Source organism: Chiloscyllium punctatum, chromosome 20 (genome assembly GCF_047496795.1).
Source record: "Chiloscyllium punctatum isolate Juve2018m chromosome 20, sChiPun1.3, whole genome shotgun sequence".
Taxonomy (NCBI): Eukaryota; Metazoa; Chordata; class Chondrichthyes; order Orectolobiformes; family Hemiscylliidae; genus Chiloscyllium; species Chiloscyllium punctatum.
This window is the reverse complement of record NC_092758.1, coordinates 34,609,054-34,630,864: the sequence shown is the minus strand read 5'-3', so window position 1 is coordinate 34,630,864 and position 21,811 is coordinate 34,609,054. Positions and strand designations below refer to the sequence as shown.

Sequence of the window (21,811 nt, the reverse complement as noted above, 5' to 3'; positions counted from 1 at the left end):
GAGGCAAGCAGGAATGTAAGATTTTAAGATAGTATGGATATCTTAACTGCACTGTAAGCGTGATAATTAAAAGGGATGGCTCTTATAGAGGGGTAGGGATGGTGGGTGGGGGGTGGCTGAAAGAGGAGGAAAACAGACGGTCAGACAGGGAATCTGAACATGACCACCTAGCAAGATGGATAAGAGATAGGAAAACAAAGAAAAGGTACTTCCTAAGGGGTTCTTAATTTAAAAAAAACAAGCATTAAGAACACAGCGATCAGAAGTTCCAAGGAAGGAGGACCAGGTTTAAAATTAAAGAAAAAAAAGTTACATGATGACAAAAAACTTAATTATGCAAATCACTGTGCCACTAATGAAAATGAACAAACATCAGTAGCTATAAACAATGCTTAGAGTTGATGTCAACATGCTAACCTGCTTTTGGGATCTTTCCCCATTAAAAGGAACAATCCAAGACTGGGATTAAAAAAAACACCCTGCACAAGACCCAAATGGCTGGCCAACAAATGAGGTCTCTTGTCCTCATCACATTATGTCCCTGAGATTAGACTTGAAGTCATTAAATCCTCCTTACGCAGCAGTCTGGTTGCGTACTTGACAGTGGTGAGTATGATCAGAATTAACTTAAACATTGTGCTAACACATTACAGATGGCATCCTGTAACTCTGTACTACCATCTGTGAAGCTACCAGAATAAAAACAAAAACAAACCAAGTTTCGCCCAGTTACATACTTTTGAACAAACAGAAAAGCAGAAGTGGCAGCCTATGACTCAATCACTCAAATCCCTATGGCCAGGTATGAGAAAACTCCATTGTATACACAGACAGAAGTGGCAGAAAAGTTTTACCAATTTTAATGAAGATAACTTTTTTTAAAAGAATGTCATAAAAGTTGGCAATTATTCATCAATATTACAGCAACTATGTGGACTTTTTGCTTTCTCCCCCCGAAGAGATGGAGTACCTTTTTATTACACCTTGTGTTGCACAGGAAACTTCATGGTAGCATACCGTACAATGTAAAGCAACTCCTTTTTGAAAACCCAATAAGTAGATACAATTAAAATCCATTAGAGACAAGGGTGACAAAATTATTATTCAGTAATTACACAAAATTGACCTTGACGAGTCAGCAATCCAATTTACACCACAACAAATTCTCTACCAAATAAATTTGAAAAGATTAGCAGCCACCAAAATAGACAGCCATCACCAGAGTTCAATTTTACCTAAAAATCTTGAAACTACAAGCCCATTCAAACACTCACATTCAACTCTAAAAAGTCTAGTAGTGAATTCAATAAGTTCACATGGAGTAAATGTAAACATGATGATTATGTTCTGTTTTGTTGATATGAAACAAATTTACTATCATTGCCAGTGACATCTGAGTACACAACATCAATCCTGTCAAGATTTATTTCTAATTAACTGGATGTTCGATTTTTGATCATTTCTGAAGCATACACATTAAACAGAAACATGTACTGGATATTAATTGGTTAGAATGATGGAGACAGCTATTCGCTTATTCAACCGAAAAAGTTGTCTGCTTTGGGGTATAAGCACATTTAAGTCAAATGAAGGACCTCTTTGGCTGGAGTTTAAAGGTTAACAATGGTCTCTTCCTCCTGTGTGAAAGACAAACAATTGCGTTGAAGTGTAAATAATAAGCTAGTGAGGAGAGACTTGTTAAGCGCACTGACAAACCTCTGAAGGCTTCTTCTCTTCCTGCCTTGTCCAGGGGTGCTTTGTGTTTGCTGTCTTAGAACTTCGACACCATAATGTTATGTGACCTTGTGAAAGAAGATCAAAAACGTTACTCTGCTGATGACAATGAATGGAAATTATGCACATTAAGGGGATGCTATTGGATAGTAAGATAATTAAACGGACACCAACTGATTTAGAAGGCACAACAAACCTCTGGTAAAAGCTAACGTTCAAATAAAAAACTGACAGATTCACCGGGATCATCTTGAGGTTGTTTGCTAAATAAACAATAATACAAAAAACTGGACTATGAGAGCAACTGAGAACGCTTTCACTGAGTACAGGACTATGCCTCTTTTCATAGTTTCCCTCTCATTTTCTGGCCAAGAGAACGGGTTGGTGAACTATTTCAAGACCTCTGCCAAGATGGTCCATAATTCAGCATGGGGACAATAGGGACAGATCAATTCTTTCCTCTTGTAATCAAAGAAAAACTCACAGTCTCAGGTAACACCTTTATTCAGTTGCACAAAGGAAGTCAGAACATAATATGCCACAGACAGACTATGGTGACCGGTCATGATTAACAATGCAGAGGATCCAACTAATGTTCTGGGGCCACAGGTTCAAATCCCACCCTAGCAACTAGTACAATTTAAATTCAATTAATTATAAATGATAGCTATGACCATGAAAACATTGTTGCAAAAATCTATCTGGAAGGACATCTGCTATCTTTGCCTGGTCTCAGTGACTCCAGATCCGTAGCAATGTAGTACACTCTTAGCCATCAACGAATTCAACCTTGCAAACTATCCAGTTCCACAACAATTAGGGATGGGTAATACATGCTGACCTTGTAGGTAATGCTCACATTCCAAGAATAAATTAGCACTCCAAGGTTAAGGAATCTCCTCACTCTCTGGTGAAGAATAGTGGAATGCTATCTTTATGAATATGAGCATCAGTGTTGAACTGGCTTCAATGGAACAACCAACTTGTAATAAAATGTTTTTTGCTAAACCTTCACATTTTGCTTCAGTGTTAAATTCTAACTTACTTAAATGTCCCTAATGTAGCTGATGCTACTACCACTGCTGGTTGTGCATTCTACTCACCTACCTCTGACACCTACGCCCTTAAACCTTCCTCCAAATACCTTAAACTTATGCCCCCTCGTGATAGACATTTCCATTATGGGAAAATGTCTCTAATTATCTACCTACGTCTGTCAACATCTTGTACACCTCTATCAGGTTACCGCTGATCCTTCTTGACTCCAATGAGAAAAGCACTAGCTCCCTCAACCTTTCTTCATAAGACATGCCCTCCAGTCCAGGTGAATCTCCTCTGCACCCTCTCTAAAGCTTCCACATTCTTCCTACAATGAGGTAACTAGAACTGAACACAATATTCCAAGTGTGGTCTAACCAGGACTTTATAGAGCTGCAGCATAACCTTGCAGCTCTTAAATTCAACCCCCCCGGTTAATGAAAGCCAACACACCATAAGCCTTCTTAACAACCCTATCAGCCTGGGTGGCAACTTTGAGGGATCTAGGGACATGGACCTCATACTGCCAAGAACCCTGCCTTTAACTCTGTAATCAGCATTCAAACTCGACCTTCCAAAGTGATTGACTTCAGACTTTTTCTGGCTGAATTCCATCTGCCACTTATTAGCCCAGCCCTGTATCCTGTCAATGTCTCATTGCAACCTACATTGCCCTCCAACACAATCCACAACTCCACCAATCTTCATGTCATCGGTAAATTTAGTAACACACCCTTCTACTTCCTCATCCAAGACATTTATAAAAAATCACAAAGAGCAGAGGTCCCAGAACTGATCCCTGTGGAACACTACTGGTCACTGAGATCCAGGCTGAATACTTTCCATCTACCACCACTCACTGTCTTCTAATGGGCCAGCCAATTCTGTATCCAGACAGTTAGGTTTCCTTGTATTCCATGCCTCCTTACTTTCTGAATGAGCCTACCATGGGGAACCTTATCAAACGTCTTGCTAAGATCCATGTACAGTACATCTACTGCACTACATTCATCATGTTCCTCACATTTCTCAAATCCTGAAAGGATTCAATAATGTTTGTTAAGCATGAACTGCCCCTTACAAACCCATTCTGACTATCTGTAATCAAACTATGGTTTTCCAAGTAATCATAAATCCAGTCTCTCAGAATCCTCTCCAATACTTTGCCCACCACTGACATAAGACTGACTAGTCTGTAATTTACAGGATAATCCCTATTCCTTTTCTTGAACAAGAGAATAACATTCGCCATCCTCCAATCATCTGGCACAATTCCAGTGGATAGTGAGGACATAAAGATCGTCGTCAAAGGCGCAGCAATCTCTTCCCTCACTTCCTTTAGTTACATAGGGTATATCCTGTCTGGCCCAGGAGATTTACCTATCCTTACAATTTTTCAAAATATTTAGCACATCCTCCTTCCCAAAATCAACCTGTTCGAGCATATCAGTCTGTTTCACACTGTCCTCAGAAACGTCAAAGTCCCTCTTAGTAGTGAGTACTGAAGCAAAGTATTCACTAAGGACCTCCCCTACTTCCTCCAACTCAAGGTGCAAGTTCCCTCCACTATCCCTGATTGGCCCTACCCTCAATCTGGCCAGCCTCTTGTTCCTCATATAAGCATAGAACGCCTTAGCATTTTCCTTAATCCTACCCGCTAAAGTACTTTCATACAGTATTCTAGCTCTCCTAAGTCCATTCTTTATGGCATTTTCCTAGTCTCCCATAGTCACGTGTAAGTCTAGTGTAAAAGTCTATCCTTGGTATTTAAAGATAAAAATGCCATTACAGCTCAATTTATTCCAGGAAAAGCTGTGTTAATTATCAAATATTCCCTCAGAATTGAATCCTTGCACAGCACAAGGCACTTTATCTATAGTGCAAACTGAATTATTCTCACTATTCATCAACTGTTATTAATTTCTGTCAGACCTAAAGACACATTTTTGCAAGTTTCCACATTCACTTGCTATAGTCTTGCGACCTGGGAATATGGATTTCAAAAAAGATTTGAAAATTCTTGGACCATGAGTCTGTAGAAAAATTCTCCATGACAATTCACTGTTTCCAAAAAGGGATTTTGAGTCCCTGATTGAGGTTCTTACTGTCAGTGGTGTCCGAGTCCTCACTGCTGGTGGAGAACTTCCTCCGTTTCATTATTTCATTATCCATCTGGAGATCTGCAATAATTACAAGCAACCTTCGTCAATTTCAGTAAAGTTGGCAAGATGTTCCCGAAATAACTGTTTTGATTTAAAACAATAAGAACAACTTATGCAGTACTTCGCACATGATGAAATAGGACACTGTGCAAAAAAAGGGGACGTTAGGCCAGCTGACAAATAACCTGGTGAGAGGGGTACATTTTTTTGAGAGTACTGTAAGGAGGAAAGCAAGTGGAGGAAGGAAATTCCAGAGTCAACATCCAAGACATCTGAAGGCTTGGCCATCAATAGTGAAATGATTAAAATCAGGGATGTGCATTACACCGGAATCAGGAAAATCCCAAATATCTTGGAGGCTGGGGGTGGTGAGACCAGATTACAGAAATAAGAGAGGCCGAGAATTTTAAAATACAAACATCTCTTGACTACGAGCCAATCTAGGACAGAGTGAGTGGGACTCTCCATTTATAAAGATTCTACAGTAAAGAAATAGGCTATTCTCAACCAGCCCATCCTATATTTATGTTGCACTTGAGCCTACCCCCTTAATTAATCATGTAAACCTATTAACTAACTTCTCCTTCAAATATTTGTCTATCTTCTCCTTCAATCCATGAATGTCATTCGCTTCAAGCCGAGGGAGGGTGGGGAACATGGGAAAAATAAAGGATGGAGGTCATACTTTGAAGTTGCGGAGCTCAATCCTAGAGGATGTAAAGTGCCAAAGTGGAAAGTGAGGTGCTGTTTCTCCAGCTGGCATTGTGTTTCATTGGAATGCTGCAGCATGCCAAGAACAGAAATATTAGTACGGGAGCATGGTGGCTTATTGAAATAGCAAGCAACTGGAAGATCAGAGTCTTTCCTACGAAGAAAGTAGAGGTATACCGCAAAGCATTCACCCAGTCTGCGTGTAGACTCACCATTGTAAGTGAGACTGCACAGTAAGCAGTGAATACAGCAGATTGGATCCTGCTGAGATTCTTCAGCACTTTGTTTCTTTTTATTTCAGACTTCCAGCATCTGCACTATGTTGCTTTTATTTTGTTGGAGGTGAATGTTGTGGTCAACAGCGTCAAAGTCTCCAAACAGGTTGAGAAGGAAAAGGATAGACAGTGTATTTTTATCACAGTCACATAAGGATTATCATTTGTGTATTTGATAACAGCTTTTTGTTACAGCAGAAAGGGTAGAAACTTGATTGGAGAGATTCAGCAAAGAGTGTTTGGATAAGATAGGAACTGATGTGGAAGACAAAATATTCGAGGACAGAAACCACCAGACTGAAACAAGTTTGTGTATACAGTCAGTGGGAATATGCAATCCACAGGGGTACAACAAAAACCTGTAGATATTATCACACCTTTAATGCAAAATAAATATCCCAAGGTACTTCTTAGAATCTAAAATTGATTTTTAAAAATTCATGTTAAGTCAAAGAGAGGGAACCAAACAATTTGTCCAAGTATGGACTTTAGAACTGGACAGGGTTAGGGAAGGGAGTCCAGAGCACAAGGTCTTGACAGCTCAAGTCATGACTATCACGGTGCTGAAGGAAGAGAGAATGCAAAAAAATGGCCAGAGTCAGAGAAATGGAGAGTTTAAAAGGTTAAAGATAGAGAACTAAGGACAAGTGTGTGAATATTAAATTGAGGTATTGAGGTTTCTCGAGGTCAGTAAGAACAGCTGATAGGAGAATAAACTTGGTGCAAAATAGAGTACAAACAGAGGAGTTTTGCCTGAATTTTACAGAGGATGACAGACCAATTAAAAGAGAATACTAACAGTTAAGTCTAAAGCCATTAAAGATGTGGTTGAGGGTTTCGGCACCAGCCATCTGGTCAAAGGAAAGATTGAAGATATGCAATGTCATTGAAGTGAAAGAATCAGTCCTCATGAAGCAGAAGTTAGAATGGAGCACTGCAATTGCAAACAGTCTGCTTCAATCTGAGACCATTGCCATGGATGGGATGGAATTAGTGGAACAATGGTTGTGATGAGTTCCGAAGAGAATCAATTCTTCCAATTCATAACTGGACAAATGTCAGCTCATTCTAAGGCTTATACGAGCGACCATCTATTGGGCACTGCAAACCAGGAAGCAGATCTTTCTCAAGAGTCATCATGAGGCCAACTATCTTGTGCTTGACAAAGGAGTACAGCCTGGGTCACTACAATTGTGACACCTTTATGAAAGTACCATTTGACAGGATAGTAGTACATGATGTATCTGGCTTATTCCTTCAAACTTGCATGCAAATACCAAAACAGCATTCTAGAGAAAGGACCAGGTTGCCATAAGTGGACAGCAGTATCCTGCTGGTCCTCTCAAGAATCAAACTGGCATGAGAGGTGGCCCATTTCAGTGACTCCTGTACAACGAGATACATTGTACAGCATTAGCCAATAGTATCACCTAGCAGCATCATTAACCTGTTTTCATATTTTGTCTCTGACATGATAAAAAGTCACAAGGTAATTCACAGGGGCAAAGCACAATGTGAACGAAGCATACAATGACACTGATTTCTCTGGAATCAGTTATGACAAAATACATCTTGTGCACTGAGAAACATACTGATACAAGATAGAAGAAACTCGTCTCTGTGCTCATGCAAACACGGAGGTTGCAAATCACTGCAAATGTCAGTAGAAATGGAGCTCTGAGATGCCATGAGGTCATGTAATGCATCAAAGGACTGTTCATTTGTCCACTGAGGAGTCCTCCAGGAGTGGGTTCTTTTGCAGATCCATTGTTATTTTCACAAGAATAGAAAGGTCTCTTTGAATGGCAAAGTTGTCGATGGCACATCCAAAAGCAGCTACAGAAGATACTCAGAATAAAGCATATTACTGAGGTCCTCCTAATGCATCAAAGCAACCAGAGCTTCCCTTTAAAAGGTCGCAATGGAACATCAGAGTTCCAAGATGCAGTGAGAACTCTGATAGAAGAATAAACTTACTTGTGATCCTCCTCAGCTGCAGGTTTTGCAGTCAGTCACCTACAGCCCAAGAAATCAAATGATAATTAATCATGAAGAGCTCAGAGAAAACAGAATTCCTGAGGTGCTCCAGAGGTGGGAAATAGTATCTCCGAACAGGTGAATTAGAAAATGTCTAGAACTCCTGGGGAGGGTCGTTGTGTTGTGGTGGTAGTGTTCCTACTTTAAGACAGGATGTCTGGGTTCAAATATCACCTGCTCCAGAGGTGTCTCACAACACAACTTAACAGGCTGGTTAAAATATCTAGAATTCTTGAGGATGACAGCTACACTGACAACTGCTGGCATCAACATGTGGGAAATGTCTTAACAACTAATCAATAATGATCTGGACATTGATATGTCTCTCTACATTAAGAAGATCGAGGATGTTGATTGTTGGTGTTTACAATGCTGTATGCCCATCTATTGAATTGCATACATTAATGAACAGATAACATGACAGAAATGGAATGTCTTCACACACTGCTACCAATGATTGCTGTCATGCCAAACTGAATAAAATTCTTCAGTTCTTCTAAAAACACATGTGTGACAAATGCCCATCTAAGTGGCAACTTAGCTGATATTATAGTGATTGATTTCTTTTGACTCACAAGCCAGGTGACTCAAAACATTTTTTTCACAAGTTGTGAGAAAGGTGCCCAAGCAAATGATACTGGCTGCAATCTTTCATGCAGATATTGGTTCACAAGTTAGAAGAGATAAAATCAGAGACTTTCAGGTAAACTGGAGAAAAGAAACTCCATATTTGCTTTTGTGAATCCAGTGATCACTCTTCAAAGCTTCTCCAGGCTCCAAATCCAAAACTTCTGTAAGGACTAGCAAAAGATTCACCTCATCTTATCTAATTTTAAGTTAGCCTTGGTACATTCTCAGCCAATTAAGTTGTGGTTAATTCTACATTTGATTATAATGAGCCTCACAGGATGCTTTGGCATCAACTTGACAGTGCTATCAAGAGAAGATGGAAACTCAGCATAAACGGGTCCTGAGCAAATTCCAAGCCTCATCATTCTAGTGTACCATGCCACCAAGCTAATCTCAGAATTACACAAAAGTACCTTTTTAATACCAATTTTCAGCTTTCTAAAAGACTTGTTATGCCTCTGCTCCTGGCTGATGACATGCCACAAACCGGTCCTCCCAATTCATACATTATCTCCATCAGAATCCCTGGCCTATATCTCAACGCAAAAAATCTTTATTGATGATAAGTGCAGAGAAATTCTTAAGGCTTTCATTTGACGGTTCTGTTATTTTAACAATTAAACTGTGTTTTTGAGTAGCTCAGCACCTCAATTACAATGGCAGTGTCATGCAAATGTATTAATAATTCAACCACTATTATCACTGACAATAACATCTCTCTCTAATTGCCACACGCACTCCACTAAGCATTTCAGTTGCTTCCTTCAAATTATCTGTTCTAACTTTTACTCAACACCTTGTCTCTTTTAATTCTGTCTCCACTCTACTCCTATTTGGCCATTCCAACAAATAATTGCTAACCTCAGATTGTTTCTAAGATTTTTACACACTACATAAAAAAAAGACACTCAATTACTTTTGCCTGTACTTTACTTCAGTCATATGAACTATTAGACACAGACATTTCTTACTTTTCTTTCTTTGCTTTCATTCTTATCAATATCATTTTTACACAGTTTGGATCAGAACTTGGACTTGGACTGTAAAGTTAAACAGGCAATATTGGCCTTGCTAACATTGTTTTAAGCCCAGCTAGATTTTTCACTTTACTGAAGCGAATGGAAGTGAATATCAGGCAGAGATAATAGTGGGTGACCAATACAAACACAGCCAGCAGATGAGGCTCATTATTACCTGTATGAAATCACAATAGGTTGTCTTCCCACGTCAACTACTTTTTAAATGTCATCCTCACTTGTTTTATGTCAGTTCACACAATTCCACCATCTATCCCCCAGTTATACCTTGCACCTTCAATTAAATTGCATGCACAACAATTCTCTCATTCAGTAACATCACAGATATTGCCAAAACAGACTTCGTTCAATGTGTCCTCTACATTATGGCTAGTCCATGCTTAAAGTACTGATGATTGTGTTTGCAAGAAAAAAATGACCTCACGCCTGCTCAACTTCTGGTATACTCCCTGACTCTATTAAGTATCAGAATTTTCCCAAACATAACACCCACACAAAACACACATACGTAATGTATCCTAAACTCCAACTGGTACATTTTAATAGCATCTGGGTGGCACAACAGCACAGTGGTTAGCATTGCTGCCTCACCAGAGCCAGGGAACCAGGTTCAATTCAACCCTTGGACAACTGTTTGTGTGGAATTTGCACATTCTCCCTGTGTCTGCATAGGTTTTCTCCGGGTGCTCCAGTTTCCTCCTACAGTCCAAAGATGCGCAGGTTAGGTGGATTGGCCATTCTAAATTGCCCATAGTACCCAGAGTTCGAGTCATAGAGTTATAGAGATGTACAGCATGAAAACAGACCCGTCGGTCCAACCTGTCCATGCTGACCAGATATCCCACCCTTAAAATCCTTCCTATTTATATACCCATCCAAATGCCTCTTAAATGTTGCAATTGTACCAGCCTCCACCACATCCTCTGGCAGCTCATTCCATACACGTACCACCCTCTGCGTGAAACATTTGCTCCTTAGGTCTCTTTTATATCTTTCCCCTCTCACCCTAAACCTATGCCCTCTAGTTTTGGACTCCCCGATCCCAGGGAAAAGACTTTGCCTATATATCCTATCCATGCCCCTCATAATTTTGTAAACCTCTATAAGGTCACCCCTCAGCCTCCAACGCTCCAGGGAAAACAGCCCCAGCCTGTTCAGCCTCACCCTGTAGCTCAGATCGTCCAACCCTGGCAACATCCTTGTAAATCTGTTCTGAACCCTTTCAAGTTTCACAACATCTTTCCGATAGGAAGGAGACCAGAATTGCGCGCAATATTCCAACAGTGGCCTAACCAATGTCCTATACAGCCGCAACATGACCTCCCAACTCCTGTACTCAATACTCTGACCAATAAAGGAAAGCATATCAAACGCCTTCTTCACTATCCCATCTACCTTCGACTGCACTTTCAAGGAGCTATGAACCTGCACTCCAAGGTCCCTTTGTTCAGCAACACTCCCTAGGACCTTACCATTAAGTGTATAAGTCTTGCTAAGATTTGCTTTCCCAAAATGCAGCACCTCGCATTTATCTGAATTAAACTCCATCTGCTACTTCTCAGCCCATTGGCCCATCTGGTCCAGATCCTGTTGTAATCTGAGGTAACCTTCTTAGCTGTCCACTACACCTCCAATTTTGGTGTCATCTAAAAATTAATAACTGTACCTCTTATGCTCTGTGTAGATTAGGTGGATTAGCCATGGAAAATGCTGGATTACAAGGATTGGGTAGGGGAGCGGGTCTGGGTAGGATGCTCTTTGGAGGGTCAATGTGGATTTGATGGGCCAAATAGCCTGTTTACACACTGTCGGAATTCTAAGATCTTGGGCATATGATACAGAATAAAAAATATGTACGTAAGTAAACTGAAATACTTATATATAAATGAAAGGCTATATACCTGTGCTTTCACAAAATAATATGGTTTAATCAATGCCCAAAACACCAGCAAGAATTTAGTAATAACTTATTATAAGCAGAAGGCAATGGCGGATGAGTATCACTGAACCAGTAATCCAGAATCCCAGGCAAATAATGTGGGTATGTGGATTCGGATCACACCATGGCAGATGGTGATACTTGAATTCAATAAAAAAAATCTAGAATTAAAGAACTCACCTAATGGCAACCATGTCACCATGGTGAATTGTCATTAAAAAAAATCATCCAGTTGACAAATATCCTTCAGGGTAAGACATCTGCCATCCATATCTAGACTGGTCTACACCTGACTCCAAGCTCACAGTTTACCTACCTTCTGAACTGGCCAAAGAAGTTAAGTTGTATCAAACCACTACAAAGTCCAAACAAAGAAACAACACTGGATGAACCTAGACAGTGACAAGGATGATGGCAAATGCAGCCCTGTAAAGTCCTCCTTACTAACATCTGGAGTGGGGTAACTGCCTGACACAGTCACTCTCACGGAATATAGCTAACTTTGTTCTCACTGATCGACCTGCCACAAACGCACCTGTACTTAACAATAATCAGTAAGAGTGATCATTGCACAACCTTACTAACATGAAGTCCCATTTTCACACTGAAGGGTAAAAACATTGAAGTGTTAAACCAGCCATGATCATACTGAATAGTCCTGCACCTATGTTCCTCTATCCTATTGTGTGACACCATTATTTAGTTCAAACAGACCTATCAACTCAAAATTAAGCACTCGTGAAGCGTCATGGAGCAGCACCAGACTGATAATCAAACACAAACTAACTAATTTCCCCCACTCTACTATTACCATCAAACCAGGAGATCACAGAAGCACCATCGCCCTCTCAATAGCTATAAGGGATGGGCAATAAATACTTGCTCAGGCAACAACACCTGCATCCCATGAATGAATGTTTTTGAAAAAGAGGCCTCTTAACCTCGAACACATTGTAAAGTGTCCTGCAACAAATCACTAATACATCTTGGCCAACAGATCTCAAATCATCACAGCCATCATTCTTGTAAGATGGTCCCTCTTCCCTCCAGATGTCAATAATACTGTGTATGTCTCAAATGCATCCCACATACAAAATGCTGCCCAAAGAATGACAGAACTTACAACTCTATTCAGTCCAGGTTTCGTTGTATCAAAGAGTGAAACAAGTAAGTTGCTAACCAGTTTATGCTTGCAAAGGATTCTGCAATGTCAAAATGATAAAGTAACTCTCCAAAGCACCAAAACAATCAGTCTTACATCAATAACTACCACTCTCTCCTCCTCAATCACAAGCAGTGCATCATTTTGTTTTGTCTCCTACAAATTTACCAATGCCTTCCAAAATATTTCAAGAAGTGTGCAGGTTGTAGAATTGCCTTTGATGGTCCTGCAATACCAGTTTGTTTCATTGAAGTTTCTGGTCTTTCTGCAGGAAGTGTTTTGGGGCAGGGGGACACTGATATTATTGCAATGACAGTGTGTGCTCCACAGCAAACCATAAACAAAGCCCTGAATTTGATGCAAATGAAAATCACTGCTACTATATTTACACTGCATAAATTACGTCATCTACATAAACCTCAATATCTCCCAGACTCTGCATCATCAACCACCCTAGGAATTACATAATGATGCCCTCTTACTAGATAATGGATTTTATTTGTTTTGTACCCATCACCCTCCTGAAACGGGAGCAACTCCTGAATACTGTCTGCTGCCAAAAAATAAAATCGCTGTCACTTGAGATGCAATTGTGGAGAAAAGGGGAATACTGCACCACAGTATAAACATTGCATGAAAATATAGGAAAAAAAACTTGCTAACTGAAGATGGAAAAGAAGATTCAATTTGTTGCAAGGTTTATTCCATCTGTGCAATATAACTGCCCTCAGCTCCTCATAATGAGGTCTATAGCTCAGCTTCATTAGCTCCTTCTTGTTTATGCTTACAGCTTTAGGAACTAAATCTGAATGAACAATACCATACACATCTATGAAACAATTCAGGCAAACATGACCCACTCCACTCTTGCCACAATAAAGCAATGTATACTAATTTACAATCACTCCTATCAGTGTGACAAAAATGACAGAGATTTTCCTTGCTTACCTGAGTACTTCCTAATAATAGCAGACCTTCACCTACACATCCTTCCAAGAACGCGCATAGCCTTCAGTAACCTATGTATGAATTGCTCCCATCACGTTCAGCATTTTCTCTTTTCTGGTGGTTTGCCCTTCTGATAAATAAAACGTATTCATTCCCTGTGCTGCCCACAAGACCTCATAGCATATCATCACAAAGCAAGTTCTCCTCATCAGCCCTGAACTTGTGCACTCCACAGCTGAATTAATGGACTGAGCATCGTCAATAGTGAACTAATGCTTTTCGAAAAGACTAATGCTGGCCTAACCAGCCACATTCACATTCCATGGAATATATTTCTAAAATACCGATATGGAATCAACACTGCAAGTTTTTACCCATTTAATTATCCCATTTGTTATAGGGTGAGGAACGATTGCGCATTCAACAATTTGTGATGATTAAAATTTCTCAACGTTAAATTGCTAAGCTTTGATGAAATTTTAAGAGAAACACACACACAATGCTGCCAATGTCATTGTGTGGGAACTCCCACACAAACTTCTGGCAACTATGCGCAAATGCAAGTCAGCATCCTAAAATGATTGGTTTGCACTGCAGAGTCATCAGAGGGACAGCAAGACAACAAACTCAAGAATACAAGCAATGAAGGAAGTTGGAGTTTAGTAATGTAATCTTCCAAAGATATCCAGCCAATCAGTGAATACTTTAATGGGAGAATCATTCCAAAAATATAAGATTTCCAGTAACTAATCAGAGACAACTAGAAACCAATAAGGAATGCTTACCTTGTGATACAATCTTCTGGTCTCCTCAAATAATTTGTCTGTTTTTCCAGATTATTTGCTCAACAGCTACATCTTGCATTGCAAATTCTAACAGCATTTCCAGCCAATCAAATGCATCCACAAGTGTTAAGGCATCTAAACAGGAACAGAAATGTTACCATATTGCCTTCATTCAAAACTGAGGTCTGAAAAAAGTTCAAGTTAGAGCACTATAAACACTCGTGATTTTAAGATGGCTTTTTTAAAAAATAGTCACTTTTGCAGAGTGAGTGGTGTAGTGGGTTGCACCATATTTTTCCACCTGTGGGCTTGTAATCATATCCAGCTGGAACTGCTCCTCCAACTCTTTACTGACATCTCCAAGTGGCTTGAGTTTACAGCAGTTATGAACTCAGTTCTTGTGTGTGCAAAATGATTCTAGAAACCATTTAAGAAATGTCAATTTTGCTCAATTTAAGTAATAAGAACAGCTAGTCAGAAGTGACAATGTCATCTTAATGTGATGTGGGTGGGTACTAAGAGGTAAAGCTTTAAATCATAGAAGTGCAAAACATTTATTTGTTAAGTGCAATAAAATCTTAAAACACATCTTAAGCCACATCAGGAATGCAAAGGATATCTGCCCCACTATTGAGGCATCGCAGAGAAATCTTTGTGTTCCAGCAGAAAACTGGCATATATGTAGTTTTGTAGTGTCTTTGACCATGGTGTGCTGGACAGGAAGAGGAAGAAAATTCCTCACTGGTGAGTTTTCTCAATAAAATTACTCACATTATAAACTGTCTCCCTGAAGTACTGTAACTTGAAGGAATTAGCAGTTTGATGGAAACTTTCAAGTCCACATTTAGCTATACAGTACAATAATACAGATCTCTTATGGGTTGAGATAAAACCCACACTGAGGCAATTCAAAGAATAAAACATGTGTTGATGTCATGACTCATACAAATCAATATGAAGTCTCAATGTTTTTACTGTTTGACGCCGTTAGTGGAATTTTCTAACACAGATTCTTAAGAGTGTTTATCCGAAATCTACACTGTTCTTATTAAGGATATGTGTTAACATTTATTAATGAGTCCTTTAAATTCAGGAATTAGTTTGGAAGAAGGAAAAACACATTATAAAGAACATTACGCATTCCTCTGCACCCCTTCATTCCATTATCACCACCACCCTTTGTAAACAGACATAAGAAAGTGTGAAATTAAGTTTACAAAAGAGCTATCCTAAATATTTAAGATGTATATTTTGACACATTGCTTTCTTGATGTTCAGAGATCTCGCTGAACTCTTGAGATTACAAAATGATCAGTTTAATGAGGGTGGCAACATGCATCCAGAGCAAAACTGGTCTGCAGGACAATAAGAGCTCTTCAGTAAATACAGTCACCTCCTAGCAGCACTGAATACCCGTGCACACAAGTTAACTGCTCACATCGCCAAACTGTTACACTTTAGCTCTGACATTGTCAGGTAAATGCCAATGTGGAAAATAGACCAGCTATGTCCTATCCACAAGAAACTAAACAAACATAATTCAACCAATTACTTTCCTATCAGCCTAGTCCAAGATGGAAGGAGTAAACAATAGCTCCAAACAGTCACCAGTTGCTAGCCAGCTAAGTTCTGTACATCATTTCAATCTTGAATGAAACATTTCCACAACAGCTGATTGTAAGAAAAAAGTAACAGTTACCTACATCCATCAAGGAAGCATTCAATGAAACAATACACCAAGGAGCTCGAGCACAACTGGTCAGTAGGGGGCCAAAATAAAATCCCTCAGTGGCCACAAACATACATAACATGAAGGGAAGAAGGAAAGATACCTTTAGGACTACCAAAATTATTCAAGATGGTAGGCTGTGGGCCAACATCATCTATAGAAGCTTCATCAAAAGCTTTCCATCACAATGTCAGGAGTGAGACCTTTATCAATGATTCAAAAATATTCAACTCCATTCATGACTTCTCCAATAACAACACAACTAATGCCAACCATTGGCAGCAGTGTGTATCACCCGCAAAATGTTACTTACCAAGGCATCACTGAAGGCGCCTTCCAAATCTGCAATTTCTACCACCGAAAACAATGAGGGCAGCAAAGCATGGCAACACCACCAGCTGCAAGTTCCTTTCCAAGCCACATACCTTCGTGATCTGGAACTATATTCCTTTAATGTCCATGGGTCAAAACCTTGATACCTCCTTCCTATCAGCACTACAGGTACCCCCACATCTCAAGGGCTGCAGCAGTTCAAGAAGGCAGTGATGTCCTTTCCCCTGGACTCAACATTGACAGTTCCTTTGCTGGTGGGCTCTGACTGCAACAATCACAATCTATTGAATGCACTCTTCAAATCATCAGGATTATTTTCTTACCTGCTGGAGCACAAAGAATACCTCGTAAGCATTGTTACCATCTCCAAGTTCTCCTCCAGCTCACTCACCCTTGTAACCTATAATATATCACAATTGTCACTAAGTTAATATCCTGGAATTCCCTACTTAATGTCATTCAAGGACCACCAGCACAGGGAATCAGAGACACAAACTGAAGACTCAATGTGAATATCTCAATGCCACTAAGGATTAGCAATAAATGGATGATTACTAGAGTTCATTCAGAAGGCTGAACAGTTGTGTAACTTCATACACTGTTGTGTCTCTCTTGATGTCATTGCATATAAAAGGATTAATTAACCTGTAAACATGTATTCAAAATATGTCATTAATTATAAGGGTCACTACTATAGCTAATTTATTAAGTTAGATTTGGCTACCTGCTTTACCAGTTAGTTTTTGAATAGTTTTGTTTACAGGCTCTTCTGGTAACACTCTATTTATCCACAGATTATTGTTCCAAAATGATCCATGGAAAGCAAGATTTGCTTAAAATCCATAGATTTCCACAGTTGTACACACTTAATATGTTGACTCTCAGATCAACTACAGACTCATTACTTGAGGGTAAATTATCCTATTTTAGTTGCATTTTTCCCCTCTTGATCTCCTCAGATCAAGAATAATTTTGGCCATAAGAGCAGGTGGACTATGTGTTTCATGCCTTCCAACAATATTAGTCTAAAATCCACCACTAGGAGGTGTGCAGAAACCACCCAGGAACAACACTGGGAGAGAAATTCACTCAGACAGTGAGGTTGAGATGTTGCTACAGGGGAAGGTGATGTGGTTGCAATCAGAGGTGAGAACATGAGGTATTGCTAACAACAGCCTATGGTTTGAATCTTCCATCAATCTGCACATTAAGAAGTGTACTTTTTAAACACGTCACTTTTTACTGGCAGCTTGCAGCGGTGCCTGAAAAGACTCATTGCTAAGTCTATAAGCAGACCTGATTTTCCAGAGTATTGCCAACCAATGCTGACTGCATTTTAGCTACACAACAATATTATAAACAGGCATTAGGCCCTGTACTTGCATCTGCAAACGACCTTCTGTCTACTGCAGACATGGGCCCTTGACACCTTTTGTTGCTTATACCAATATCAATTCCCTAAAACAACATAACTGAAAATCAACAGAAAAATCAACAAAACATCAAACTTGCATCGGACTTGAATTTTATTAGTCTTATACATTATGCAACCATGTCATTTAATGCACTATCTAACCACCATCAATCCAATATAATTCATTTCAAATCAAAGGGGGCAGACAAGAACTACAAGCACTATGAAGAAGTGCTCCTTTTAGCTTACTGCTCATAAAGAAATAAAGGACTTTATGGAGAATACTATCATCAACATTAACCGCACTTGCATGTCACATCTCAAAAGTAATCTCAGACATAATACTGACCTCTAGACCACTTCCTTTTAACTCACTATCATAGAATTCCTACAGTGTGGAAACAGACCCTCCAAAGAGTAACCCACCCAGACCCATTCCCCTACCCTCCATTTACCCCTGACCAATGCACCTAATCTACTCATCCCCGAACACTATGGGCAATTTAGCATGGCCAGTTCACCGAATCTGCACATCTTTGGATTGTGGAAGGAAACCGGAGGAAACCCACACAGACATGGGGAGAATGTGCAAACTCCACATGGAGAGTTGTCCGAGACTGGAATTGAACCCCGCTGTGAGGCAGCAGTGCTAACCACTGAGCCACCAGGCTGCCCATTTTTTAAAAAAATGTTTTTTTTAAAAAACTGTGATCACAGTTTTTTAAAAAATGTCTTTGCCCTTCACCAAAGCAATGAAGCAAGGGAGGAACACAATACAAAAAAAACCACAAGAACACCAGTTTGCAAAGTAATGCAAAGCCAAGAGATGTTCAAAGGAAGGGGGAGGGGAACCACAGCACAACTGTCACATTTCCCTTTCCACATTTATATACTTTGTCAAGGTTGACACAAACTCTGAAACATGTCATAACTATAGCAAATAAAGTTCAGAAATTTAATTCACTGTTTTAAAACCCAAGTTGTTTGCAAACACAGCCCATGTGAAAACACTAAATTTTCTTATCATAATGATAAAAAGTTTACATTATTTCCTGAATAATTACAACCACTTCTAATTGTGCCTGTGGGTGACACAGTGTGAAATATTCATTCTAACTAACAAAAATATCTGCAAGTTATTTCATTTCCAATTAAAAAAGACATGACACTTTACAAGTTGGATTACGTTGTGACAGTCCTTTCTATTCCCCTGGTGTACAGTTTAGTTTTGCACGCGAATAATCAGGTTCTCAATTCTTCAACTGGTTTTTACACTGTTCTGGGGAAAAAAATATTTTCATCATTGGTGTTACACTGCTTGTATATTTTGCAAATTAAGATGATTAAAGTTGTCCAACACGCCCCTCCCCCTACAATCAAAATAAACTACCAGTACAGAGAGAGTTAATGTAGGTCAACGGTCCCTCCTCTTCCTCAGTCTGTGGGTCTTCGCCCAGTGCGTGATGCAGCTACAGGTCAAGTGATTACCACTCGGCATCAGGCAACCCACACGTGTGCATCTGTCATTTTTAAACATAAAAAAAGTTGTGCATCCAGAGGAGTTTTCAAAAAAAAAAGGGGGGGTGTTAGAGAGTTTGGATGGGGTTGGGAGGAATCGGTGCTGACCAAGTTTTGGTGCGTGCTGTGCAAGTTATACCTGCCTGTAGAATTCAGCAACTTTTTTTCATCTGGCTTTGCCTTCCCTCTTTCTCTGTTCGCTGGGTGGATGATGTTGTTGTTATTGTTGCTGCTGGAAAGGGGGTGGTGGGTGGGATGGAAGAAGAGAGGTGGGGGGGGGTTGAAATTGGACGAGCCACGCCTCCCTCCCGGTGAACCTGAGCGCAATGAATTCGGGATAAACAACAGCCACTCCCCCTAGAGTCAGCAGCGCAGCTTGCATTCAGGAACCTACATGTACACACAGAGAGAGAGAGAGAGACCATTTATTAAACGTATTATTTTTTTAAAAAAAACCACAGCTCCTACGTTGCAAACGGTTGTCCCAACACACACATCCCACACCCTCCCCGGATCACTCCAATTCAAAATGATGTAACTCAATAAAGACGATGCATTTTGTGAAAATAAAACATTTCAATGCTCATTTCTTCCTCCCCCCCCCCCAAACACTTTACTCTCCACCCCCTTGAGAATCTACATCCCTCTTAAAATATATTTAAAAAGCAAGCACCCCCTACCACCACCATCCCTTCCCTTCCTTCCTTCCCAGCCTGGGGTGCCGAAATATGTAAACATTTTTTTTTGTGAAGAGTCCCGGACTGCAGTAACTGGTTACACGGAACAGCGATATTATAGCAGGGGAGAGAGAGAGGGGGAAAAAGTTGAGGCATGCACTTCTGGACCCCAAAATAAGTAGAGAGGCAAAAAAAGGGAATGTGTACGCGTGGGGTGCAGATCAAACCCCTCTTTCTTCACAGCCCCCTCCTTCCAAACATTCAAACAGTTACTTAGCTCTCTCTACTTAGAAACGATCAATAATAATTACCATGTATTTTTTTTTGCCTGCTTAAGCTTCGGATCTATATGCCTCTTTTTTTTTGCGGTGACTGTCCTCAGGCCACGATGGTGATGATGGTGTTGTAATGTGAATGCGATGGTGCTGATATATGTTAAAAGCGGCGCAGGAGGAAACGCACATCGATCCAATTGTCCATTAATACATTTAAATCTGTGTGTGTGTGTGTGTGTCTCTCTCTCTCTCTGCCCCCTCCCCTTCCCCTTCCCTCCCTCGCTGTTAAAAAAAACATGCAGTTACACAGGGCTGAGATGGCTGCCAATGAAATGCAATGGGCGCTCTCTCCCTCTCACACATACACACACTGAGAGAGAGAGACACACACACACATACACACAGTTTGCAGCTCCGCTCCTCTGCTCTCTCTCTCTCTCTCATTCCCACCTTTTCAGATCACTTTAACGCAGTCCTGTTGCGTTTCAGATCCTTTCGCCCCGATCCGGATTTTTTTCTCTTTTTTGTTTTGCAAACTGCATCTTGTGTTGGGGGGGTTCTTTTTTTTCTAGCTTTGCTACTTATTTCTTTTTCCCCTCTCTCTCTCTCTCTCTTATCTTCCCCCTTCTTGGGTTTTTTTTGTGTGTATGTGCAGTACGATCCCTTTCCGGATAATTTGGATGTAAAAAAATAATAAAAGATGAGAGAGGTCGGACCTTAGATCTCAGGACGAGCTAGACTCACTTTGGGAAATTTACCTCCAGAAAAGCCAGAGATTTTTTTTCTCTTTTTTGGCACTGGCGGACACTACAGGACCTAGCAACGAAATAGCTCATACTTCAAAATCTTTTGGCGCCATATTAATGACGTACTTAAAATTGCCTCTTGGAAAAAAAGACACGATCTCCCTGCGTCAAAGCCGGCGTCTTTTACTTAAATGTTGCAACGCACCAAAGACAGGGGAAACTCAAGAGAGGCGTGCAAAGAGGAAGGGGAGAGGGAGAGATGCACGCCTTTTTTTTTCAAAATATCTTGTTTTTCTCTTATTAAATGTCAGTTTCCTCCCAGCGACTGCATGCAATTTTATTTTAAATATTTAAATTATCCAGTGGTGTTGCAATGAGAACGCCTTACTTTTCACGGTGGGGATGTTGACACATGCAAAAATTACTGACCACACTGAACATTAAAGTACAGGATGCAATTAGCAGATCTGGAATGTACTGTCACCACTCTGGAGATTAATCTCCGAGGTCATTGAAGCAGAAATAAAGTTATCAACCACCTTACACTCGAGTGCACCCTTAAGGTCAATTGGCCACTTACTTTTGGGGAAGGAGCTTCTAATTGTTAAATTTCAAATTTTTGTTAACTCATCATTACATGTTCAAACGTATATCCGAAAAT

The 21,811-nt window shown here is 40.0% G+C and overlaps 1 protein-coding gene across 7 annotated transcripts in view; it reads right to left on the bottom strand.

Annotated features, from left to right (window-relative positions):
• The window catches only part of jade2 (jade family PHD finger 2), a 220,699-nt gene extending 199,451 nt beyond the window's left edge, over positions 1-21,248 (bottom strand). For 2 of the 7 annotated variants that reach the window (XM_072590651.1, XM_072590658.1), the window contains exons 1-5: positions 20,855-21,248; positions 19,592-19,842; positions 14,459-14,593; positions 4,878-4,952; positions 1,717-1,802 (exon numbers count right to left, since the gene is read on the bottom strand). In XM_072590651.1, coding sequence (XP_072446752.1) covers positions 1,717-1,802; positions 4,878-4,944 — 153 coding nt within the window. In that variant the 5' untranslated portion in view covers positions 4,945-4,952; positions 14,459-14,593; positions 19,592-19,842; positions 20,855-21,248. Of the gene's footprint in view, positions 1-1,716; positions 1,803-4,877; positions 4,953-14,458; positions 14,594-14,714; positions 14,869-16,500; positions 16,524-16,612; positions 16,633-19,591; positions 19,843-20,440; positions 20,639-20,854 lie in introns of those variants that run through there. The other 5 variants (XM_072590653.1, XM_072590652.1, XM_072590655.1 and 2 more) reach the window with 5 other exon arrangements.
• Between the last annotated feature and the right edge of the window lie 563 nt (positions 21,249-21,811).